General features: G+C 33.3%; 4 protein-coding genes, 1 long non-coding RNA gene and 1 other non-coding gene across 7 annotated transcripts; 5 read left to right on the forward strand and 1 right to left on the reverse strand.

Moving 5' to 3' along the window:
- Positions 1-703: 703 nt before the first annotated feature.
- LOC112791296 (2-oxoglutarate-dependent dioxygenase 19) lies at positions 704-4,869 on the forward strand. The gene is made up of 3 exons (XM_025834074.3): positions 704-3,870; positions 3,945-4,272; positions 4,438-4,869. Exons 1-3 carry the CDS (start codon positions 3,350-3,352, stop codon positions 4,681-4,683), a joined length of 1,095 nt encoding a protein of 364 aa, XP_025689859.1. The 5' UTR covers positions 704-3,349; the 3' UTR covers positions 4,684-4,869.
- A 119-nt stretch (positions 4,870-4,988) lies between these two features.
- LOC112791295 (uncharacterized) lies at positions 4,989-6,798 on the forward strand. The gene is made up of 2 exons (XM_025834073.3): positions 4,989-6,236; positions 6,318-6,798. The coding sequence occupies exons 1-2, from the start codon at positions 5,178-5,180 to the stop codon at positions 6,741-6,743; spliced, it is 1,485 nt and encodes a 494-aa protein (XP_025689858.1). The 5' UTR covers positions 4,989-5,177; the 3' UTR covers positions 6,744-6,798.
- A 3,443-nt stretch (positions 6,799-10,241) lies between these two features.
- LOC112791297 (root phototropism protein 3) lies at positions 10,242-13,407 on the forward strand. The gene is made up of 4 exons (XM_025834075.3): positions 10,242-10,852; positions 10,931-11,000; positions 11,082-12,353; positions 12,417-13,407. Exons 1-4 carry the CDS (start codon positions 10,758-10,760, stop codon positions 12,981-12,983), a joined length of 2,004 nt encoding a protein of 667 aa, XP_025689860.1. The 5' UTR covers positions 10,242-10,757; the 3' UTR covers positions 12,984-13,407.
- A 1,437-nt stretch (positions 13,408-14,844) lies between these two features.
- On the reverse strand, positions 14,845-18,274 carry LOC112791298 (transcription factor bHLH143). 2 transcript variants are annotated; one of them, XM_025834076.3, is made up of 4 exons: positions 18,158-18,274; positions 17,164-17,737; positions 16,861-17,024; positions 14,845-16,774 (listed from the first exon to the last, which is right to left on the reverse strand). In XM_025834076.3, exon 4 carries the CDS (start codon positions 16,755-16,757, stop codon positions 15,732-15,734), a length of 1,026 nt encoding a protein of 341 aa, XP_025689861.1. In that variant the 5' UTR covers positions 16,758-16,774; positions 16,861-17,024; positions 17,164-17,737; positions 18,158-18,274; the 3' UTR covers positions 14,845-15,731. The 2 variants fall into 2 exon arrangements, with proteins under 2 accessions (XP_025689861.1, XP_025689862.1); XM_025834077.3 differs by having other exon boundaries at positions 17,164-17,728; positions 18,158-18,262.
- Positions 18,275-20,631: 2,357 nt separating this feature from the next.
- On the forward strand, positions 20,632-21,760 carry LOC140182765 (uncharacterized). Its single transcript, XR_011878875.1, has 2 exons — positions 20,632-21,053; positions 21,147-21,760. It is a non-coding gene; the product is annotated as an uncharacterized lncRNA (long non-coding RNA).
- A 4,830-nt stretch (positions 21,761-26,590) lies between these two features.
- TRNAH-GUG (transfer RNA histidin (anticodon GUG)) lies at positions 26,591-26,662 on the forward strand. Its single transcript has one exon. It is a non-coding gene; the product is annotated as a tRNA-His (tRNA).
- Positions 26,663-27,508: the final 846 nt, after the last annotated feature.

Below are 27,508 nucleotides of genomic sequence, written 5' to 3' on the forward strand. Positions count from 1 at the left end.
TTGTTTTCCAGCAAAACAATGGTTGCACTTTTGCAAAGCAACCTTACAACTAGATAAAAAATTCCTCTTGGATAATATATTCATATCTTTCTCACTCATATGACATAATCTCTTATGCCATAAATCAGTTTTATCAACAAACTCAGCGGTATTAACAACATCTTTCACAATCTTTGCTTGAGTTAAATAAAGAGTAGAGTGTCGTGTACCTCTAGCAACAACCATGGAACCCCTGGTGAGCTTCCAGCTATCACGAGAGAATGAGCTATCCAAGTCTTCATCATACAACTTACCAACAGAAAGTAAGTTCAACCGAATATCTAGAACATGCTTCACACGCTTCAAAGTCAACTTGGTACCGTTGGAGGTTTCTAAGCAAACCTGTCCAACACCGGCACATTTTGCAACACCTTGATGAGCCATTTTCACATCACCAAAATCACCAGGAGTATAGGATGTAAACAAATCCCTCCTAGATGTAACATGAATAGAAGCACCACTATCAATCACCCAACTAGTGCTATTATCAACAAGGTTAACAGATTCAAACTCCTCAACAACAAGAAAATCATCATGAGTTACATTAACCTTGTCTTCCTTGCTACCATCATCTTTATTTGTGCTCTTGTCTTTACTTGCCTTGACTTTCTCTTTCTTTAGGTTCCAACAAAATTTCTTCACATGTCCCTTTTGACCACAATGATGACACTCAATATTCTTATACTTTTCTCGAGACTTGCTTCTACTTTGATCTCTACCATTAGGACCTCGACTTTTGTTTCTCCCCCTAGACTCAAAAACAAGAACATCTGAATGTGTAGTTGATGTACCTTGTGACTTTCTTCTCATCTCTTCATTCAAAACACTACTCTTGGCAAGATCCATAGAGATTACACCATCAGGAGTAGAATTAGACAATGACATTTTGAAAATTTCCCACGAGTCTGGTAAGGAGCCAAGAAGTAACAATCCTTGAACCTCTTCATCAAACTTGATACCCATGAAAGATAACTGATTCATAATTTCTTGGAAATCATTCAAGTGATCTGTCATTGATGTCCCATCTATATATTTCAAAGCCAACAACTGCTTGATCAAAAAATCTTGTTATTCCCAGTTTTTCGAGCATACAACTGTTCAAGCTTAATCCAAAGAGTCCAAGCATGTGTCTCTCCAATAATATGGTTCAACACATTATCGTCAACCCACTGCCTAATATATCCACAGACTTGTCTATGCAACAAAGTCCAATCATCATCAAATTTATCATTAGGCTTCTCTATACCAAAAACTGGTTGATGAAATTTTTTGACATAAAGCAAATCTTCCATCTTTGACTTCCACAAATCATAATTAGGACCATTAAGAGTGATCATCCTACTAGTATTAGTATTAGCTTCCATTGTTCACAGAATCACAAGTCCAGAAAAATACCAACAAGCTCTGATACCAGTATGAAAGAGCCTAGCAGCGGAAACGATACAAATGTCCAACACAAGAACAATATGAAAGCACTCACAACACAATATGGCAGCAACTATAATAAGCAAATATAGCAAGTAAAGCAATAACAATAATACACCAAGATTTTAACGTGGAAAACCCCCTCAATGTGAGAGGTAAAAATCACGGGTCGTCCAGACCAATGAAATAGTTCCACTATAATCAAATGAGGTACAAGAGAGTCTCAAACAAAGCACAAAAACATGCATATAACCAGCCAAAACATCAAAGCACCAAAGCTCACAAATAAGAAGCAAGAAGATGAAATATACCCAAAAAAATAGAGCTACTATCGAAGCCAATTTCTCCTTCTGCAGACCTCCAATTAAAATCTCCACCGTTCAGAATGAAGAACAAGATGTGAGAAATCTACAGTCCAAATTTCACATCGATCCAACGGTGAAAGAATGAGAAACTGTCGTTCAAAGATTGCTGCTCTGTGTAAAAACAGAAAACCTAATTTCTCTCTTGCAAAGTCAATTTCTCCCACAGCAAATCTCCAATCAACATTTCCACCGACCAGAATGAAGAATAAGATGATAGAAACATGCAGTTTAAATTTTACGCCAATTCAACAGTGAACAACTGAGAAACTGCCATTTGAAATTTACTTCTTTGGACAAAAATAAAAATTCTATTTTTTCCTCTTTTCTCTCACTTAGTGGCTATACTCTCTACCTCTCAAAAGACCTCAAAAATCTGAATTAAGGTTGTGACACTAAGGTGCAAGAATACACCCCCAAGATATTGGGCTTGGACCTCACAAAGAGAGAAAAAATCCAACAAGACCTATCAAGCAACCATATCCAAGGTGAACTCCCCAACAGCATTGCATTCATCCTCCCAAATTTAACATATTTTAATTTCTCAAGCAACTCGTTCAATGGTCATATCCCTGCATCAATAGGAGAGATGTCAAACTTGCTAATTTGGACCTGACCTCCGACAATTTTTCAGGAGAAGTACCAATGCGAATTCTTCTCAGATGCACCTCGTTATGGCCTCTCTGCTTATGAAATAACAACTTGCAGGGTCAAATATTTTCTACACCCATGACCAATAATCACTTACCCTTCCAAGTTGGATTGGCAAACTTGGGTTGTCCATCTTAAGTTTATCCGGGAACAACTTTGAAGCTGGAATGATAAAAGAACTGTGCCAGCTTGTTAACCTTGGTTATTTAGATTTATCTCACAACAAGTAACAAAGGGAATCCGAATCTTTCGTGGATTAAAAGTAACAGAGGTAACACAACACCACCACCTCTTATACCTCCAGTTCCCTTGAATGGCATTGAGGAAAATGATTCTGCAATGGATTTCACTTCCTTCTGTTGGACTTTTTCTGTGTCCTATGTCATGGTCATAATAATTTTAGTGATGATACTTTGGATCAATCCTCACTGGAGGAGAGCTTGGTTTTATTTTGTGGAACATTGCCGCCTCAGATGTTTTGGTCAATTTCTTCAACTCAATTTCTAAGTGTCAAATAAATTACTCAAGAATCTTAGACATAATTACTTCTGTTATTTGTAAACTAAGATATATGATGGTTTGTATAATGTCATGAATAAAGTCTCGGTTAATTTAGTCAGTCTTACATCAGCTTTTATTATTTCACTGAATATTCTTTGTTAAGTTTTCATTCTTATCTGCTCAACTGTGCAAGTCAATTCAATTATGGTGGCTGTATTCAGTATTGACACCTGTCAGACACAACCTATTGACCGAATAGTAGTAGAAAAAATACAAAACTGGAAGAAAGAGCTTATAGAGATGATATACATAACTTCATTTTCTCTTTTTGGTGTTAATCATCACTTTCTCTACTACTTCCCAAGTCTTCAATGGCTTCAACCACTCCTGATGCTAACCAAAACCAAGAATCCACCAAGAACAGCATCATATTCAGAAGCGTGAAAACACTAGCTGAATCACCTGAACTCACCTCAGTCCCATCCTCATACACATTTGCCACCAACCCAGATGATGAATTAGTAACTGACCCTGATGATGATGATCCAATCCCTGTCATAGACTACTCCTTATTGTTCATTGGCACACCTGATCAGAGAGCCAAGACCATCCATGACTTAGGCAGAGCTTGTGAGGAGTGGGGTTTCTTCATGGTGATCAATCACTCCGTGCCAAAGAGCCTCATGGAGAAAATGGTGGATCAAGTCTTTGCTTTCTTTAATCTTAAAGAGGAAGACAAGCAAGAGTATGCAGGTAACAAGAATGTGACGGATCCAATAAGGTATGGTACCAGCTTCAACGCTTCAATGGACAGAGTCAAGTTCTGGAGAGATTTCATTAAAATCATAGTGCACCCTGAATTTCACTCACCAGACAAACCACCTGCTTTCAGGTGAGCTTTTACCTCATTCTTTACTTTTTCTTGTAAACTCTAAACACTCTGAAACATGTGTTGTATTATTGAAGGGACACGTGTGAAGAGTACTGCCGAAAAACCAGGGAACTGGGAAGAGAGCTACTCAAAGGAATATCAGAAAGCTTGGGATTGGAAGCAGATTACATAGATAGAACAATGAACCTTGATCATGGTTTGCAAATCATAGCAGCAAATCTTTACTCACCTTGTCCTCAGCCAGATCTTGCAATGGGAATGCCCCCACATTCTGATCATGGCTTATTGAACCTCCTCATTCAGAATGGAGTTTGTGGCCTTCAAGTTCTTCACAACAAGAAGTGGATCAATGTTAGTTCTGCTCCAAATCGCTTCTTGGTCCTTGTGTCTGATCACCTTGAGGTACCAACACAACACAACCCTACTTGTTTTGTATCTAAGAATAACAGACACATCAATAAGATTGGTATATCATCAAAATTAAACTCAAAAAAAGTTAACGTATCTGTTAATATCTTGATATAATGCTAGTAATCTCTGAAGATTCTTTGTGTGTTGTTATAATAGATTTTGAGCAATGGAAAGTATAAAAGTGTGGTGCATCGAGCAGTGGTGAGCAACAAAGCCACGAGAATTTCGCTGGCAACAGTGATTGCACCATCCTTGGACACAGTGGTGGAGCCAGCTTCAGAGCTTACAGACAATCAAACCAATCCAGCAGCATATGTTGGGATGAAACACAAAGATTATATGGAACTTCAGCGAACTAACCATCTTTATGGGAAGTCTGTGTTAAACCAAGTTAAAATCTAAACTTTAATAAATTACTACCTAAAAGTAAGTATTTTTGGCTCAAGTTAAAAGAATGTAAAATAGGCCATATAACATGAGCAAAAGCAAGTAGTATCACATCATACACTATGATTTATGAGTTGTGTGTATTTCTATGATTTATGAATGTCATCTGCATGCTATAAATGCAACCTCAAATTGGAGCCACATTAGTTTAATGAACCAAACCACATTAATCTCGAATTGTTCCGTATAACGTGCAGTATCTTGAGGCAAAGTTGCACTTAACTTGCTCAGCAATCAATCATATGAAAACGTATTATCTTTTCTGCTCTGTTCTCGCCTTTTTCTGTGTACCAAAGCAGCTACTTTAAGATCTTAAGATCTACGCTTTTTTATGAAGAAGTCGTCAAAGACACCTTTCAGCTTCATAAATTAAAACCGCTCATTAACTAATAAGATAGGATCCATTGTATTCTTCATCATTTCATAGGGATATTAGTGTTATTACCACCATGGCTATTAGCAAACCACGTTTAGATATATGCAGCAGTTCCCAAAAACATAATAATAGACATCGTTGGCTACAGTCTTATATTCTCTCCATCTTCATCCTCTTCACCATTATCACCCTCTTCTTTCTCCTCCACACACCCTTCTACTCCCTTCAAACTCCACCACCACCATTATCATGGAGTGTAATGCACCAGTTGCAAAGTTATTCCATCTTCAACACCACTTCCTCCACAACCACCATCAAATCTATGGTCCACAAGCTTCGTACTTCAGTCACGTTTCTTCCACTCAAGGATCTTCGTTTCTCCAATGCAGCACTTGTAGGCCACACATGGTTCATGAGCTCCATGTATGATACTCACCAAGAAGGTGAAGTCCAATACCAAAAGTTCCCATCAGAATCATCACATGGTAGGGTTCTATGCCTGAAAGGACGTGACACCCATGATGGTTCCTGGAACTACTATGCTCTGGCATGGCCTGAAGCTTTGCCTTACAACACCACGTTCATGAAAGGTTTAACCTTTGTGTCATATAATCATTACAACTATGATAACTTGTGGCATGGTTTAACTGCTATGCTCCCATTTGTGGCTTGGCACAAGATGAATAATTGTTCAAGATTTCCATCAAGGTGGGTTTTGTATCATAGGGGTGAGTTAAGGGTCAACATGGGCCTATGGGTAGGGACCATGATGGAGGCTACATTTGATGGGACTCAAAAGATTGAAAGATTTGATGGGCCTGGGACTGGGCCTGTTTGTTTTGAGGAGGCTGTGGTTATGAGGCACAATGAGGGTGGCATGTCAAGGGAGAGGAGAATGGAGGTTTATGATTTGATGAGGTGTAAGGCTAGGATTTATTGTAACATGAGCAGCCTCAATGATAGAACAAGTGTTGAACTCAATGATATTGGAATGACATTGTTTTTGAGGACAGGACCAAGATCTTTTAAGAATGATTCTGTTGTGGCTGAAATCTTTAAGAAAGAGTGTGATAAGGTGGAAGGTTGCCGTTTTAGGATTGCTTATTCCAATAATCTTACCTTTTGTGAGCAGGTATATATGTAGTTTATTAATGTCAATAATGATAGATCTTCATCAGTACTTGATTAAGTATTTGTATGTATGATAATGCAGGTGAAATTGATGAGTATGACAGATATGTTGATATCCCCACATGGAGCTCAACTAACGAACATGTTCCTGATGGAAAGAAACAGCAGTGTGATGGAATTCTTCCCAAAAGGGTGGCTGAAACTAGCAGGTGTAGGGCAATACGTTTACCAGTGGATAGCAAGCTGGTCAGGGATGAAGCATGAGGGAAGTTGGAGGGACACCATTGGAGATCACTGTCCTTACCCTGAGCATGATTCAAGATGCATGCCTTTTTTCAAGAATGCTAGAATTGGATATGATCACAAACATTTTGCACACTGGTCTAGACGTGTTTTGGCTGATATCAGAACAAGAAAGATTCATCAAGCTTCAATCATCAACACCACCATCTTACCACCACCAACTACTACTTCTGTTCGTTCTTCTTGTTTACTAAATAAATACTAAATACTTCATCTATCACTCTATATATATGGTACTTTTTTTTAAGGGATGATGCAAACAATTGCCTACAATTGCAATAGGATCCTGGCATCTACAAAGCTTTACAGATCCCACATTATTATGGCAGAGTTGAAATTAGCTCCAAATAAAGCAACTACCTGCTTTTGAAACTTGTCATTACTACTGCACAAGTGCATAAATTAAAGCCGCCCAACTCACCACAATTTTATGGTTCTTGCAGAAATAGCTCAACCTTTGGGACCACTACTCAACATCACATATTCCATTCCAACTCAGTAACCTATAGCTATAAGCCTTCACCCATCATTACTTTTACATAAAGATATTTTTATATAAAAATAATAATTAAAAATTATTGAATAATTTTATATACTTAACTAATTAAATTATTTAATATACTGCGTATTCACATTCCAATTATTATTTTTCACATGACTTAAAATTTAAAAAAATTGTAGTAATTAAAAAAAAGATATCAGGAGCCATCAAAAATTATTGTTTTTAGTTATTATATAATCAATAACTCAATTTTTTAGTTTAGTAATGACAAAAATAATAAATCCTAATTGCTAACATTTTTCGTAAATTAAATTCTAGATATAATAATAATAATAATAATAATAATAATAATAATAATAATAATAATAATAATAATAATAATAATAATAATGGCTTTGATAGAATCTTTGAGAGTATACAAAAGCTAAATAATAGTAGCTAGTAAATGGATGAGGGAGCCAAATAATAAAACTTTACAGGTTGTAGAAAATGGATAATTGTTTGGGATGGGCCATGATGACCTACTCATACATGCATGCATGCATGTTTACCATGATATTGTGCTTGGCACTTAATTGGCAGAGGCATGTGGGGAGAAGCCTTCACCTTCGACCCTACGTGCCACAACCCACACCACACTTGTAATTCCTTTTTCCTATAAAAATGCTAATACTATTTATCTTCATGATTGTTTGAAAGCAACCCAACCATAATATATATATATATATATATATATATATATATATATATATATATATATATATATATATGTTGTGGACCGCCGAGTCCAGTTCACTAGCCGGCGGGTCGGGACACTATCTCTGATCCAGGTTCAAGGCACTCCTCACTAAAGAGAGTCCGACGGGTCGGGTCCTAGAACGTCCGACCCAGGACATACTCGACTTATCATCCATACGGCTCAGGACACTGATCGGACCGATACCTTCGAATAATGATCTGAAACCTCGACCCGGGTCCAGAACGACCTGTTCTTTCCACGTGGATTACGACAGCTCATGGAAGTTTCTTGGACAGTGAGCTAGGTCATTCTCAAGACTTGCCTCACACAGTATGAAAAGGAAGAGGTCAGCTCTCCTCCCAAAATACGTAACATTCTTACCCAATTTAGCTTCCACATCGTAGTGTCCTTGCAGGTGGCCATCCCCTAGGGGTGGCAAACGGGCCTGAACCCGCCGGGCCGGCCCGCGTAACCCGCCAAAAAAGGCGAGCTGGACTGAAAAATTTGGACCGCCAAATAGCAAAAGCCCGCTTAACCCGCACCGCTTAAACCACGGGCTTTGGCGGGCTTTGGCGGGGCGAGACGGGCTTCCCCGCCGGGCTTAGTATTTTTTAGTAAGGGGGCATTTTTACAATATTTTTTACCAAAATCCAACTTCTTCCAACCCAACTTACAAGAGAATGAAGATGAAAATTGAGTGTTTTGGATTATGTTTATTTTGTTTTAGAGACAATATTTATAATTATGTTTTGGATTATGTTTATTTTGCTTTGGGAACAATATTTATAATTATGTTTTGGATGAAAACTTAGTTTATAATTATGTTTATTAGATATTTATAATTACAAAGACTTTATTGTTTGTGAATATAAAAATTATAATTTGTTTATACTTTTAGAAATTATAATAGTTAAAAGTAAAAAATAAAAGAGATTTTTTTTCATGTCTTTATATATATTATTTAATATTTAAAAATAAAAAAAAAAGAGGATATTTGGCGGGCTTGGCCCGCCAGCCCGCCGTTAGGCGGAGCAGGCTGGGATTCTGGGACCGCCTCACTAGGCGGGACGGGACGGACCAGCCCGCCTAAGGGCGGGCTTCTGGCGTGGTGGGACGGACTTCCCCGCTTGCCACCCCTACCACCCCCATGCTTCACACTACCTCCGGCGTCTCCAACTCACATCTCTATCCTTGCTCCACGTCAGCTCAGGATCTCGCCTGTTTTCCTACTCATCACCACCCGATCCGTCGATCCAAGATTATCAGATAACGAACAATATATATATATATATATATATATATATATATATATATATATATACTTTCTTAGTCATTTTCTTATTCAATTTAAATATCCTCCTTCGTGGTCGAGCTTATTGCCTTCCTCACACATGACAATAATTTCAAGCCCATGCAATGCATACAATGCATAATTTACGTATTGTATGATATATATATATATATATATATATATATATATATATATATATATATATATATATATATATATATATACCAATTACCATGCCCAATAATTTTTTATGTGCACTTGCTAAAATAATTGTTTCTTTTTTTCAGTAAGAAATACTACACTCTTTCCTAACATCATTATTGTATTTATCTATGAATCATCTTACTAAAAATTAGAGTATGTAAGCCAAAAAATAATGAATTTTACTAGTAACAATCACACGTACTATGGCAATAACTTGTACAGGACCCATATGTATGGTGCGTGACCATAAGCTTATCGTCGTCCATCAAATTGAATCTAAGGTCTTTTTGACATTATTTTCGATTTGATAGTGCTGTATATATGTGGGGTTTAATTATTTCAAATTAGATCACTCCATTAATTTTCTTTTTATATCAAGGAAAGCAATATAGACATCATGGGACCCAAAATAAACCATCATTAGATGGGGATTTGACCAAAGGAAAGTTCAATATATCCCTTTTTTGGCCGGCATTCAACGCCATTAGCCCACAAATTAAAATATATGGTTCATAACACAAGATAATACACTTCAATCAATTGCACATCCACCTTTTTGTTTGTTCTCATCTCCTCATTATATTTAATGAAATGGATAAGAATAGCGATTGCATTCATATGTTACTATTCTTGATATTCAGTCTTAATTTCACGTATTGAGTTACAATATTTCAGGTATATATTAACATTTTAGTGTTAAATATAAACACATTTCGTTAGTAATTTATTTACTTTGATGTTATTTTTCTAAAAGGTATAAATATGTAATAATATGTGAATATGATAAAATAAATATTTATTGGACATACACTAGTTTAATAAAAAGTAAAGATAAATCAGGATGTTAAGGGGACAAAGTGAAACGGAAAAGAATTCAATAACAGAAAGACACGTTGCAATTGAATTGAATTTAATTTTTTTAACCTTTGGTTTGATATGACAACCACAAAAACAGAACGGTTTTGTTATCCCAAAATGACAAGGTTGGATGTTTCCTTTTGTTGACGTTTTCACACATTTTTTATCCGTGTGTAATCACTCTTATATAGTTGGTAATGGTGATTTGCATGTATATATTGGAGTTTAGAATCACCAAAAGAAATGCTTCGTTGATTGTTTCGACACACACACAAAAACACAAAAATAAAGAATAAGGTGAAAAGGAAGAGACATACATGGGTGAGAAAATGAAGCTACCTTAGTAGACTAGTACAACACATGAACACTGAGTATTGAAAGCTGAAATGAACAAGAAACGAAACAGAACAACCTCACAACACAAGACACTCCTGAGTGATTTGAGTGTGTGAGAAGAAACCGACAAGTTTTTGAGATAAGTCCAAGCATCCCATGTGGTTTCCTCCCACTTTCCATGAACTTTGTTTCTGTGCCCCTTCCATTCTTCTCTTAAACCCACTTTTCTAAGGACAACAATCCAATCCAATCCAATCCAATCCAATCCAAGCTAGCTAACCTCTCAGCCATGTGGGAATCCCAGGGAGACTCAGCAGCAGGACTCATCTCTTCAACCAAACTTGGAGTCCAAACTCAAGGGTTTCACCAAAGAGGAAGCTCTTGGTATGTATACAAATTCATAATGCTAATGCCTTCAACTGTTGCTATGAGTTTATTCATCTACTGTGTTGTTGTATCAAGGTATGTTTCAGCCGATATTCCAAGTGACCTCTTAATTCAAGTTGCTGAAACTAACTTCCACTTGCACAAGGTACCTACCTTAATTTTGTTTTGTTTCATTGTTCTATTGGATTGTGTGGTCTTTTCATTCTGTTCTCCTATTTTGTGAAAGTATCCTCTGCTATCTAGAAGTGCAAAGCTGAACAGAATCTTATACGATTCGCGAGACCCTGACTTGAGCAAGATTGTTATGGATGATCTCCCTGGTGGACCTGAGGCTTTTGAGCTTGCATCCAAATTCTGCTATGGAATCCCTGTTGATTTAACAGCAGGCAACATCTCGGGCCTAAGATGCACTGCGGAGTATCTCGAAATGACAGAGGATTTAGAAGAAGGCAATCTCATATTCAAAACAGAAGCATTTCTAAGCTATGTGGTCTTATCTTCATGGAGAGACTCCATACTTGTGTTGAAAAGCTGTGAGAAGCTCTCACCATGGGCAGAGAACCTTCAAATCGTCCGAAGATGCAGCGAATCGATTGCGTGGAAGGCCTGCGCCAATCCAAAAGGAATAAGGTGGTCATACACAGGAAGAGCAGCCAAAGGTTCAAGCCCAAAATGGATTGAAATGAAGGATTCTAGCCCCAGCAGGAACCAGAATCAAGTTGTTCCACCTGATTGGTGGTTTGAAGATGTTTCAATCCTTAGAATTGATCACTTTGTCAGAGTGATGACCGCAATCAAGGTAAAAGGAATGAGGTTTGAATTGATTGGTGCTGGAATAATGCACTATGCATCAAAATGGCTGCCAGGGTTGATGATGAATGAAGCAGCAATGCCAGCAGACGAATCAAGCAATTTCAGCAACAGTAATAGTAGCAGTAGTAGTGGTGGAGGACTTCACATGATTGTGGCTGCATCCAAAGAAGAGAACACTTCAACTACCAGTCATCAAGCCAAAGATCAAAGGATGATAGTTGAGAGCCTAATCAGCATAATTCCACAACAGAAGGACAGTGTTACATGCAGCTTCTTGCTGAGGCTTCTTAGGATGGCAAACATGTTGAAAGTGGCACCTGCATTGGTGAATGAGTTGGAGAAGAGGGTGGGAATGCAATTTGAGCAAGCAACACTTGGTGATCTTTTGATACCTTGTTATGAAAAAAGTGAGACTGTGTATGATGTGGATCTTGTTCAGAGGGTGTTGGAGCATTTTCTTGTTCAGGAGCAGACTGAGAGTGTTAGTCCAAATAGGGAATCATTTTCGGAGAAGCAGATGAATGCAAAGGCAAGAGTTGCAAGGCTTGTTGACAGTTATCTCACTGAAGTTTCCAGAGACAGGAACCTTTCCCTCACAAAGTTTCAGGTTCTTGCAGAAGCTTTGCCCGACTCAGCTAGGACATCTGATGATGGCCTTTACAGGGCAGTTGATTCTTATCTTAAGGTAACTTTTTATTAATTCATTCTTAAACTAGTATGCAATGTTCTAATGAATTGAATTTAACAGGCACATCCGACGCTTAGCGAGCACGAAAGGAAGCGACTGTGCCGAGTAATGGATTGCCAGAAACTGTCCATTGATGCTTGCATGCATGCTGCTCAAAATGAGAGGCTACCACTAAGAGTAGTAGTCCAAGTTCTGTTCTCTGAGCAAGTCAAGATAAGCAATGCACTGGCCAACACTGCTTTGAAAGAAGGTGTTGGTGTTGAATCTCATCAGTATCAGCCTCCTGTGCTCACCAACCGGAAAACACTTCTGGAAGGGACGCCGCAATCGTTCCAAGAAGGGTGGACAGCAGCCAAGAAAGACATTAACACACTCAAGTTTGAGCTTGACACTGTCAAGACCAAGTATTTGGAGCTTCAGAATGACATGGAGAATCTTCAGAAACAATTTGATAAGCTCGTGCTCAAGCAGAAGCACACTTCACCATGGACTAGTGGCTGGAAGAAACTCAGCAAACTCACCAAGATCACAGATAATCATCATCATCACATTGCACCTCAGATTCCAACTCCTGAAGAACCACACACCAGGAAGACAACTAGAAGGTGGAGAAACTCAATTTCATGACAATCTCATATTCATTACAATCATATGTTTGGTGATTATGGATTAATTATGTCAGTAATTTTACACGCCAAGCTCAACCATCATAATTTTCAACTTCTATTAGACCAATAAAATTAGGACCTAAATGAGAGGAGCACTAATTTCCACGTGTGCATAACTTTTTGAACTGTTAGATACTGACACAACAGTCCAAAGATTTTCTGGTCCGTTATGCAATCAGCAAATTTTCGTCTCCACGGGACTATTCAACATATCAATTTATTTTAGAATAATGTGTTTTATTCTGTATACCTTTAATTAAAGCAATCAGACACTACTTTATGGTGTGCTGAAGCAATCAAGCCGCCCTTGTACTATTCATTCTGCAAATTATTTTCCGTTTCTAGAGTTGCAAGAATTTGACAATTATATTCCCGTGAGCTAATTTATAATGCCCATTTCCTTAACTGGAATTATTAGATTACAATTCACACATGATTCTTAATTTTAATTTGGAGTGTAGCTAACTTTAGTACGGAAAACTAAATATAATGTTAAACTTATAACTGTACGGAATATATATAAACGAAGAAACATGATTAGATGTTGCAAGATTAATCATGGCATCGTGCATGAAAATAGTGACACAGTTATAATGTGACAAGCCCACAATTAGTCAATGAACCACGCACTAAATAATGGAACCAAAGACAGTGACAGATAACAAATAGACTGCTATTTGAGAAATGATTTATATGTTTCTTTTGTAATCTTACATAAGTAGGTATATAGTTATATACATTATTCTATTATTTATTCGGTAGAACAACATAGACCCACTTGTGATGAATTTTATATCCTTTCAATAGTAAACAAAGGTGGCAATTAGAGTGAATGCAAATAATAATATATTGTGATTTGATAATAATTAACTTTCACTTGTGCTCATGTTCCTATTAAACGATTTGATTCTGGTGTCCTTGTCCATGCACTTATTTGGAGACAATGTTTTGTTTTGAAATCCATGAATGGTGAATCTTTTATGCATTGTTACTATCTCCAACAGTCCCAATGTCTTCTGGATCTAACCTACACTCTTGCCCATGGCTTCATGTACGACAATATCTAGCCTCCTTGAATGATTTCTTTTTTAAAAACTCCACACTTGAATCAAACGAAAATTTAAATAAAAAGGAAAAAAATACAGAAGACCAATACAGTATAAGAAAAAGAGATATAGGTTTGTTCAATTCCTTCTACAGTGATTGTGATGGTGAAAAACAGAGAAATATAACCAATGAAGTAACCAATAAAAACAACAAAAAAACAAAAAATTGTTTCAAAAATTATAAATCATAAAATTGTTTAGTTTGAATTTGAAACTGCTGCAACCTAAGAAGAAAACACCTACAAATGCATGAAAAGAAATAAGAGTTTTCATGAAAAACTAAATGCGATGAATTTGATGGAGTTAAAAAATTTGGAGAACTAATTTGATTGAGTAAAAATTTCAAAATCAATGTCTAATAGGTGATATTTAGGATACCATTTTAACCACATTTATTCGTCTTTATTTGGTTGATTTCTAAACCACAAAGACCTAATGATACAAAGAGTACAATTCTTCCATAGTAGAGCTTCTATAGTTACCAATATCCATCTTTCGATTCTTAGAGCTTACTCCCACTTGGTGCATTAATTGTATGATATTCTCATGCAAAATAATAGATTATTAAAATAATAAAACACCAATAGAATACATAAAACATTTTTACACTTTTTATTTAAATTCTAGCCATATCAGTCATCAAAATATCTTGTCTGAGGTATTACAATCATTTGAGGAGCACATGCAAAATGTACAAGATAAGGAACATGATAATGGGATCATAGATAGATAGTAATATTAAATTATTCAAGATTCAACATATACAAGCATGAAGCACATCAGACACCTGACAAGATAAACCTGCATACATGATACACCACTACCATAATCTTTCACATTACAATTATTCACACAATCAAAACAACCGACACATGCTATATAGTACATAATAGCATAATGACCTATATCAATCACAAAGTACGATAAACTAGAATTGTTGATCATCATTCCTCCCTCAAAACAAAAGTAACCCTTCACCACAAATGCTATACCCAAACACAAAGGGGCCCCATCAAGAAACTCATGATGAACACTAGGAGGGCTCTCTCCCCTTCAAGCACTATCCCCAACACAAGGAGAACTTTCATGGTACTTTAAGAGTTTTATGGCAGCATGTTATGTATGCATACTTTGAAAGATGAAAGAGAGGACAAAAGCATGAAATCAAGAATTGAAAAAAGAGGGTGGAGTGTGGGACCCCAGTTACTCAATGCGCATGCATTCAATCACCAACCGGGTGCAACACTTGAGGGAAAAAAAGGAGAGGGTCCTCATATTTACAGCACAGCTTGCCACTACTGCCTCCATACCCTTCAATCTGTGACCCTTTACTCCTTCAACAAAAGCTACTATATTGTAATCATTTGGTCAACAAATTGAAGCCCCATTGCGCAATTTGCTCCAACTACAGTGGTAAAGAGAGTAGTACTATCTATTTTAGCATTAGTACCTTTATTTCCCAAACATATGTACACCGAAACAAAAAGAAAAGAAACAAGCAAGCATACTAGGTTAAAAAAGAGCTCAAAGAAATGCATCTTTCCACTTCAACCAACATACTAAAACTTGAACCTGGGTGGCAGTGAGTAGCTAATTATAGTTTACTCCAAGTGTTGAGTTTTGGACGCCAAAGATTTCAAGTACTCAATAGTTTGATCAATGACAAAAAGTGGCTGCTTTCCTTTTGCACCAGGAATCAAGTTCTCAAGAACTCTCAATAATTCCCGAATCTGGTCCTTTTTCAACTGAAAATCACCTGCCATTGATTTACCTACTTTCTCAGCGCCAAAAGAATTATGTGATTCAGCATCACTAATGCACTCGTGGTTTTCATTTGGTCTTAACGAACTGGAACTGTCCACAGGTTGTGGTGATCTATTGCAGCCACAATCAACTAACTTCGGCCTTTTGTTAGGCCAGTCATAGCTAGCAACCCCCTCAGTTGTGTGTTGAAATTGTTCTTGCATACCATAGGTCCTTTTAGTAACCAAAGGGGAATGGTCTGTACTTGTTACCTCGTCATCATCACAATCATTATAATCACTGTCATCATCATCAGAATAAAGCAATGCATTGATTTCCTCCGTGTCTTCATGCATTTCACTTTCTTCATGACCTACATGATCATTATCAGACTTTTTTGGTAAACTGCAATCGGCTAGACCATTTTGACGCATACTACTTGTCCATCCCTTCTCATTTATATCACAAGCTAGAGGAAATTCTCTAGCAGAAATAATTGGACCCTGGACATGAGGGAGGCCAGGACCGTAAAACATTCGTGTCTTATTACCAGAGCGGTCAAAAATCAGGAATTTTCTCTGCAAAGATTCAGGATTTGCATTTTGCAAAGACCCTCCAGTATGCACTTCTTTGAAACCTGTTTTTGCAATGGGATGCCGAAGGAAATGTTTCAACTCATCTGTTGGCTCAGTCTTTGGACCCGGGATAGCAGGAGCTGCAGGTCCTTGAAATGCATTGACAGCAGGAAAGATGCGAGTGGTAGAATTTAAACATGCTGGAATACCAAGTATGCTGGGGTCTTCCAGCATGCCAAAGCAATTCAAATATGGATATCGCCAAGCCACATGCTGTGGGCGAGGCAAACATCTATCAGCCTTAACCATTCAACGAAACAAACGACCTAAAAGAACAAGAGAATCCATCACTCAATGCTAAATGCAAGAAGCATTTGACACTAGAGAATAAAGTGCATTTGGAAAGACATACCCGGAAATGCTATGTACACCAGATATCGGATTAGATCTCCAGTGACTTGCTGCTTCTCTTAGGGAAAAAGGAAAGAAAAGGAAAACAACAAAATCCAACTTAACGAAAATGAAATCTGAGTAAATCTACGTGACGGGCTTAAGCAAATGACGGAAGTACTCAGCCTGCAAAGGATCAGAAAACAGCATTGATGATTCAAAATTTCAAAAAAGCTACTAGATTATAATCACATGTATAGATAATAGAAATGATTCAAACGAACAGTCAGGGGAAATGTATACAATCACCAATGTTTTCACTGACCTGACAAAAGTGCAGCGGTTGGAAGCAAGCTATAACTCTAACAACAATTGTTGATTCACCTTCAAGGCCATTCTCATGTTTCAATGCCCGAAATCTTGTCTGGCTTGCTGCTTGGCACACCATAACTTCTTTTGACCCTTACCACACTACTCAGTCAATCTGAATGTTTTATGTGCGCCAAAGAAATGCCAAACAGAATATGGCAACGAAGACACCAAACAAAAAACAGGGATGGCCAGACTAGAGATCAATATGTAACAATGACACACTAAAGATACAAGTATACAACACAGGGAATCTGCCTCCGCTTCCTATATCTTAGCCAATTCTATACTTATCAGAAGAAAAGATAAAACACTGGGTAGCTTCCATGGCAGTAGCCCAAGCAACAAGGGAAAAAGCTAATATAATAGACTATTATGGAAATGGTGATTTACAGAATAACTTTACAATACAAATTCAACCGTACAACTTGACGGAACACATCAACAGAAAGACCCAACCAACGCATGCTGATTTCTTTCAGATATCCAGAACTTGTTAAAGCTTCATGCGCTCGGAATAACTGGCATCCCTAAAACAATATTATATCATCATTGAATAAAGACCATAGTTTGTTTGTACAAGACACAACACTCACATTTCTAAAATCAGAGAGGAAAATGTCTTAGATGAAAAACACAACAATAATCACTGTGAAAATGGACATACAAATTGCTTGTTTGCAATCGCCATCACACACAATTACATGAAAGATCTAAGACTTCAAAATAATAATGAAAATTTCTGAGTTATGTAACATATGTTAATTTCAGAGGTAGATGACTCAAGAAAGGAAAAAGGCATATCCTTATGGGAATTGACAATAGACTGGAGGAAATCTAGCGCAAATTCAAGTAAAGTCTTCACATTTTTCACCCGATCACCCAATTAAGAAGAGAATATAGAAAGCTCAAAAAGCAGAATAAGGAAAACAAGCGTTTGAAGTACTTACAGATGGATATGACTTGGTATGAGGGAAAACAATGTCTTCTTTTGAGCAGAGAATAAAGAAAGAGAAAGAGAAAAGGAAGCAGTTCAAGTCTATATAGACACCCAATTTTCACTTTTTAGTTTTTACATTTTTTAAATTCTTTTCATTTTTTATAATCTTATTTAATAGGTTATTATTTTAAATTTAGGTTATTGTTAAATTAAAATTTATTTGAATTATTAACAACGAATGCAACATTTTTTAAAGATGAGTTTTACATAATATAGGATTTTACTATCATGTGTCTAAAGATATTGATTAAACATATTTTATTTTTTTTAATATTTTTGATACATTCAATGCATTAAAAACATAAAAATATTTATTTTTATAATAAATAATATTAAAACATTTTTTTATAATATGTTTGATCAATATCTTTAAGATATAGAATAACAAAACTCTATAATATATTCCGAAAAGATTAATAAATTTGTTGATATAATCATTTTCAGAATTCTTTGATATAATATTTAGGAGTTTTTATAGGTAATTTATAGGAAATTGTCCGATAATTAAATATGAATATTCTGTTTTCATAAATTAAAACTTATTACATCATGTAGGTTGTCAAATAATTTCGGTTAAACTTAGGGCTTGTTTGGGTGAGCTTCTAAGAAAAGATCTTTTTTTGAGTTATCTTTTTTTAAAAGATCTTATAGAGAAGTAAAAGTAATTTTATGTTTGGATATCTCATGTAAAAAAGTCTTTTTATCTATCAATTATGTTTGGGTATAACAATATAAAAGTACTTTTTGTTTATTTATTACATGAAAAACATCTTTTTTTTAAGGAAAAAAGATCTTTTAAAAAAAGATGTAAATTACAGCTTCTCAAAAAAGATCTTTTTTTGATTTTACTAGTACTTTTACTTTTACTACTAGAAATTTGCCAAACACGTTAAAAAATAAAAAAAGATTTTTTTTCATTGAAAAAAGATCTTTTTTTAACAAAATAATGACACCCAAACATGCACTTAAACTATATTATTTAAGTTATCTACTTATCTTTCCCTAATTATTATAATGATAATACTTGAGACATGATCGTCATCAGATAATCTTGTACCGTTGTACGTATCACGCGTAGATAAAGTTGGTATTTGTTTGGCATTCTAAAAGGAGTATTATTTTGGCCGTATCCAGAAGATTATTTGGCTCAATCTATATAAATATGGTCAACTTAAATATTTTTTAAGTTAACTATATAATTCCTCTAATTTGAGCATATACTCTACTTATAATAAATAATTAAAAAAATTAGTTAAAAATAATCCTAATTTATCTTATTTAATATTTATTAATTATTTTGATAATTAATAAATACTAAATAAAATAAATTTTAATTTTTTTTTGTTCTTCTAACATTATCGAATAAATAAACAAATACAATAATAAACACAACATGTAATCACAAGTGGCAACACAATTCTTTTGTTTAATTTTCTACAGTATTTTTTAAGACAAGTCAATACTAATTTGTCATAAATTTAAATTTTATTTAAAAATTTATTATTTTAAATATATAAATATATATTTATTTATAGAAGTATAAAGAGATATTTAAGATAAAAATAAATTTAGAATATATTTTCATATAAATCTCAAAAAATATTAATATTTTTATTTTAAATATCATATTTATGACTTTAATTAAATATAGTCTTAAAAAATCAACTTTAATTAGTCAAGTGAATAATTCACTCGTGTGTTTAAACAAGTGTACAACAATATATACTAATTATTTAGGACTGACAATAGATAAGATAGGGTAAAATCTGACCCTATCCTAACTCTACCTCCTAACTCTACTTGGGGGTTGAAAATTTCATTAAAACTCTGTCGTACTCTTAATTTTAACCTTATTTGCACTCTAAAATTTTAAATCCTATCCTACTCTACTCTACCCGTTGAAATATTAAATTTTTTCAAAACAAATATAAAATTCAATCCTTCTAAATTTCATACATATTAATAAAATATAAAATAAAAAACTATATTCAAATTAAAATTAAAAAAATAAATTTTTTTTAAAAATTTAACATAAAATTATAAACATATATATTATTATAAATATATAAATACTCTAAATTACTAAATTATATAAATTAGTTTAGTGGTTATTCATTTATTCTAAGTTATTATACTGTATTTTGCTTGTTATTAATAATAATGAGAAGCATGAGCATTAGTATCATACGGTTGCACATTTTTAATCACACGAACTATGATTACAATAGCATTTCTGAGATAATAAGAGCTCACAAGCCACAACAGTTTGCAAGGGACATAAACATGTGACATTCACTCATCATGATTCATGAATAATTTCTTATTCAAATGCATTATTATTCAACCGTAAGGGCCCAATCAGTGGCGGATCCACGGGGGACCTAAGGTGGCCATGGTCCCCCCAAATTTTTTTAAAAAAAATAGTAAATAGTAATAATTAATAATATTAAATTTTTTTATATATAATATTAAAAAAAATATAAGTTACAAAATTTTATAAATTAAAATAACTAAAAACTGCACTATGTATTGGATATTTGAATTATTGTTGTTCTTGTTAACAAATAGCTCATTCTAATAATTAATAAAAATGGTTCTATTATACTAGCCCAAGCCCATACTATTAATTAAAGTAACCCTAGTACATTTTTCAAATATTTATTTCAAACTATCATAGGCATAGCGTCACTTTTCTCTCTCTTTTAGTGATTCCCAAACTTTTGGTCTTCTACTCTTCTCATTTTAATTTTCTTTCCATACCAAAATAAGACATATGAAGAAAAACCATTGAAGAGAAGTGAACAACAAAATATTAACCATTGAATGCACAACAAAGATTCAAAGAGGTATATTTCAATTTTTTTAAGTTAATGACAATGTCAAGTATTATTTACATTATTTATTTAAAATAATTAATTTATTTTTTTTATAATGGACAGTGTTCAAAGATTGAAGTGAGGACAAAACTCAATAGAATTATTTTTTTGTGAGACTTGGAACAAAAAATAATCAGGTAAATCAATAACTTTATTTTTGGTTATTATATATTTGTGTTTCTAAAATTATTTGTTATTGCTCAATAGGTTTAATATTTTTTTTTAAGAAAATAATATATATGCAATTATTTTTGTTTTTTTTTTGTTAGATAGTTCAAGTTAAGTTAAAAATGTCAAAGATGAAAACAATTCACTCATTTTTCAAGAGAAAAGAGAGAATATATGATGAACAAAATTCAGCTTCAGATTCTTTGAGTAATGTTCAAAATATTATTGAACAACCTGTGACACAACTTGTTGAGCAAGATATTCAACCTCCTGCTTCCAAAATAGCAAGGACTGAAATAGATCAAGTTAATATTGATACATTGATGCGTGATCCCGGAAAGCGTCCGCAAATTTGGAATTATCCTATCAATCAACAAGATGAAATTCGTAGAGCATACATAAAGTTTGGACCATAAAGTTTTAGTATGTAGTTGAACATTGACTTTTATATAATATAATTACTTTTTTGATATATATGCTACAAATCATATTTTGTTAATTTTTTGTTATATTTTATATTTAATTGGCCCCCTCTTATAAAATTTCTGGTTCCGCCACTGGGCCAATTGCCCCCACCATAAAGTGATCACAGCCACAGTGATGCCATTGGATGAATCATGCAATTAAACGCATCACAAAAATCAAAATAAGTTAAACCATAACATATATAAGTTTGTTTTTCATTTTGGTATTTTTAACTCCATTGATGTTATCAAAAGTAATTACTTTTACCTGCCGTTTATCAAATTCGATTAGGTAACCGAATTTTAAATAGGTGAATGTTATGGTGTTTAAAAAGTGGTATCTATTTACAAAAAAGTGTTAAAAATTAATATTTAATTTAAAAGATATAAAAATAAATTATCTTTAAAAATTTAAAATTTGTTATAAAAAGTAAATTAGACAAAAATTAAGCAACAATTGATAGACATCATAAAATTGACCTTTCAAATAATAGAACTCAGACAACAATGACAATTTAAAGAAAAAAAGAGTGATGAAGTGCCTTGTCCCATATTTAGCCCAGTAACTAGAATGATCCAATGTTAATATATAATACTACACCCGTGCATTTGGTGAAAAGCCTAAAAGATAGGGAGGGCAATTATAAAGAGGCCAAAAGAATCCAATAATTTTATGCTACAATTTAATTAAGTATATAGTGCTACACCATTTTTGCTTAGAGTGGGGGGCACAACTCACAAGCACCAACTACCCAAAAATCTTATAATGAGATCCACTCTTTCGGTTGCAGTTACACCAAAGTGTGGTTTGATTTCAGAGACTGCTAGATTTCAGGGATTCCACTTATCCTTTATGTTTATTACCTTTACTTTTTTTTAAAATTAATATAATAATTATAAATATAAATATAAAATTACTTAAAATAATAATTTTTATAATTAAAATATTTAGATTCAAGTTATAAAAATAACAAAAAAAAATATACATATGGTATTGAAAATTAACAATAATTTGAATAATTAAATATTCAGAAAACAATAATTTGAACATAAAATCTCTCTCCAATTTTCATTAAATATTATGAAAAATGCTACATGTACAACACTAATAAACCTTTAATCAGCCTTTATTAATATTTAATTATTTTTTTATTAAAACATATCCCTATTTTTAGGGTACATATCTATAAATATTTTTAATTTAAATAATAAAAATATAAATCAATCTAACTTCTCTCCAACTTCATAGTTAACTATTAGGACTTTGCTTCTTTTTACCCAATCTCCCATAACAAACCTGATTTGTTGTTCTTTTTTTATCGTAACTTTCACACTGTGAAGCATCCTCGCAATCAAACATGATTTGTTATTAGTTGCATTAGTGAATTTCAAAAACAGGAACCTCCCAGCCGAAACCTCTCTCATTTTCATCGGTGAAGATAGCTGAAATACTTTTTAATTTTCATTGGTGAAAGGTATCACCACTTTTTATATCTGTGCTTAATTAATGTTATGAAATATCATATTCATCATTTTAAATTATATTTAAAAATAAACAGAAAAATTCCATTCTTATTTAATTGAAACAAGTTTGATTTTATTTGATTTTATTAATAGAATTGTTACGAATAAAGTATTTTGTACTTAATTAGTTTGAGTAAAGAAACAAATAAAAAATCTAGAGTTTACGAGAGAAAATATAGCTGGTATAGTCATAATAATTGTGTTTTTATTTTTCAATTATAACACATCTAATAGTATGATATTATATACAAAATATTTTTAAAACACATCTAAAATCGTAAAAATCTAGTTTTTAAATATACACGTTTTCAAAATCGTAAATTTCTAGTTTTTAAATAAAAACGCACATAAACTATTTTGTACTTAATTAGTGTGAGTAAAGAAGCAAATAAAAAATCTAGAGTTTATGAGAGAAGATGTAGTTGGTATAATCATAATAATTGTGTTTTTATTTTTCAATTATAAACATCTAATAGTATGATATTATATACAAAATATTTTTAAAACACATCCATAATCGTTATAATATATTTTTAAAACACATCCATAATCGTTATAATATATTTTTAAAGTTGAATTTTAAATTTTGATTCATTTGAATTTTAGTTGTGTACTTAAATTATAATATATTTTTATATTAAATGTATTAATTTTGAAACGAAAATTAAGATTTAAATTTTAAATTTTAGTTTGATTTAATTTGAATTTTAAATATGGATTTAATTTTTAAAGACACTAAATCTATTTACATTTTTTAGATGTGTTTGTTTTATTTTTTTGAATTATTGTAAAAAAAGGTTAAATATTGTACCAATTCTAAAGGATACCTAGTTGAGTTGAAATATTATATAGATGTTCACTACAATACAATGCAAGGAGTTGCCATATGGTATTGATTGCTTTCTACTTTTTTTTTTTCGTTCTTTTTAATTAAAGGCACAAGTGCATAATAATACCCTTTAGCCTCGGCAAGCTTTCTTTTTTCCTTTACTAATGGATTTTATTAATTTTTTTAGCTTTATCAGAGGCACTTAATGGTTGTGGGAAGTAGGTTTATACTTTATATGCAAAGTGAAATAATGGAACATGCTTATGTCTCTTGTGGTTATATAATATGGGTAATGGAATTGAGAATAGTGGAGTTTGGCAGAGATGATAATAATAATGATGTAGTTTAGTTCAAATACCCCATATCATCTCTCTTTTTCAAAAGAGAATGAATAATAACCATCCTAAATTGTTTGTGATTTGAACCAAGAGGAAGAATAATATGAAATTGAAAACTAAAAAGAAATGTTGATCATTAAAGAGAGAAGTTTATGATCATTATTATTCTTAATCATCATTATTGCATTGCCAATTTGCCACATATCTGTGGTGTCTTTTATATTGAGCAATGACAAATCGAAATATTCTATTTATCCAATATTTCATACGTCTGATGAGGGGTCAAAATTTCTCATAATTTTAGCGAATGTGTAGATATAATGTTAGTGAAAATGGAACATTTCGTTTTTGATTTTGTTGTGTGACATATAGTGTTGGTGTCTGGTATGTGTGAGGCAATACCAAGTGGATGAAAAAGCATGCAAATATATAAAGTAAACTAAATTGGATTCACTTTGAACATCCCTGTTTGATTGGATAAGATAAAATAACCGAGTGGAAAGCCAATGGACATAACGCCAATTACTCTCTCAAATTTTGCAGTATTACAGTTACATATGATTAAATTCATGTACACCTCACATACATGATTTAATCCCATATAGTAATTAGTAAGAAGTAAAGAAAATAACACTATATACTCTCTTGGCTCTTGCTAATAAGTTCCATTCAATATATTATGTTATTAACAATCTATGATTCACAGATCCTGACACGGACACGGGACACGATATGATACAAGACACGCAAATTTTAAAATCTTACATGACACGGGGACACGTATACATATAAAATATAAAACATTTTTTAGATAAATCATAATGATATTTTGATATTTTATTGATATTAAAATATAAATTAAATTTTTTAATTATTTTTAATGTCTTATTTTAATTATTTCAAATATTTAAAATATTTTTTTGTTTTAATAAATAATAATATATACTATATCTAAATTTATTTTAAAAATATATGTTTAGAATAAGACTGAACACGCTGACACGTGATGGTATTTAGGTGTGTCTAGGTGTATCCAGAAAAGAATTTTTTATTAAAATACGGTTGGATACAATAAACACGCGTATCGAACGAGTGTTAGTGAGTGTCATCTTTAAAATGTATCCGATACGCGAACACGACAACAACTCAGTAAAATATCCGTGCTTTATAGTTATCAACAAAGGAATACAACCATTTAAAAGTATATATATGACGGCTTTAAGAAATTAATAGTTTATAAACTAGTTCAGGAATATAATGAATCGTGTTATTTGTACTACTTTTGATATATTTTTATCTGCACAATGAAAAAATAATAATATAAATATCATTTCTTATGTCCTCAGTTTGTTAATAGTTAACACCACTGTCATATCTCATCCACTTATTTGCCTATACCACTTACATCATTACACCAATTTGATCACACTAACCACCATTTGTTTGTTTCTTCCTTTCAGATCCAATCTAAAAACTGTTAGCAATTATGATCCAATTGAATGTCACCCATGTTTTTTTAGATTCATTCATGTATATTTTTATATGTTACTTTGATTAAATGTCAATATTAATATTAAATATTTTTTAATTAATAAGAAGAGAATATTAAAGTAATATTTTAATTAATAGATGAACTCTTCTTGGCACACCGACAACAGAAAGAATGGACTCAACAAAGCTTATTGGGAGTGGGGGACTGGCATTGCTGGGTATTAATTGTTGCTGCCAAGTGTTATTGCACTTCTTTTCCACAACCATGTTTTAAAGAATAAGAAAACTATAACGCTACTTTTTTTTTGGTTATTCTATTTGAATGATATTACATTATTAGTAAATATTATAATTTTTAGTCAGCACTCAATTAATAATAATTTATATTTATAAACATTTTATATATAATAAACATATATAAATTAATCCAGTTTATATCCATATTTTTTATAATTTGTATATATAATTAATAAAATTTATTTATTAAAGACAATAATTTTTCATTTCATTTTATTTTGGACACTTAAATTAAGAATCTGATTGAATAATAACTTTGTTAATCTATCAGTACATTACTATTTCTATGGTGACTGGTGAGTTTCGTCCGGGAGATAATAATCTAATAGGTGATGGTGGAAATTTCGTGTTTTGACAGGATTTCATTTAATTCTTATTCCTGGCCGTTATCGTGTTGTGGCTGTAGTTTAGTGGTAAGAATTCCACGTTGTGGCCGTGGAGACCTGGGCTCGAATCCCAGCAGCCACATTTTTTTTTCCATAATTTTGAAACACTACTTATTTATTTCTTTACTACTCCTTTCGTCAAAAGCATAAGAGTATATAGATTTTCCAGTCATAAGACAAACATTATTAATAATCTAAGGAATAATGCAAACATGGGTAAGTGATGACATGGCCATATAGGTACGTAACTATTGTGCTCCAACATTTATTATTTTACTGCAAATACATCATATATATATCATGGATGCATGCAAGACTATCAATAATATCATATGCAACCATCAGCACTAGGAAGTAGGAACACTAAGGTTTTAAAATTACAAAATGAGCCTCAAGGAGTACTAGTGGTAGTTTGGGCAGGTGGGGAGAAGAATGATGCGGCTGATGGAATATTAGAGGGTATTTGTGGAACTGTAAACGGCAACCTGTACTCAGGCCAGTCAGTCACCGGTGGAAATGGAGGAAAATCATAGCTGCCAAAATCAGGAAATGTTGGTGCCAGAAGTTTTCTGCTGCTGCCTTGAACCATTCCAACACTAGAAAGTGACAAAGCAATCAACATAGCTAATAAAAACAAGCTTGTCTTAGTGCCCATTTTGGTTGTTGAGGTGACACAACAAGGCCTGAGCTAATTGGGATTTTATAGTACCTCCAAGCCAAAGAATGAGGTTTTAAATGGGCGTCAAATGTTGGTGTGCATTACTCTTTTTTGGAGTAGGGTATGCCAGATATAGATTCAACTGTGACCCACTTTAATGCCTTTTTTGTTTGGTTTCTCTTCTATCCTACTCATTTGCAGTTATCAATCTTTTTCCCTTCTCTCTCAATATTCATTTTCTAACAAAAGACGACTAATACAATGTCCCTT

This window comes from Arachis hypogaea, chromosome 3, assembly GCF_003086295.3.
Source record: "Arachis hypogaea cultivar Tifrunner chromosome 3, arahy.Tifrunner.gnm2.J5K5, whole genome shotgun sequence".
In the NCBI taxonomy this organism is placed as follows: Eukaryota; Viridiplantae; Streptophyta; class Magnoliopsida; order Fabales; family Fabaceae; genus Arachis; species Arachis hypogaea.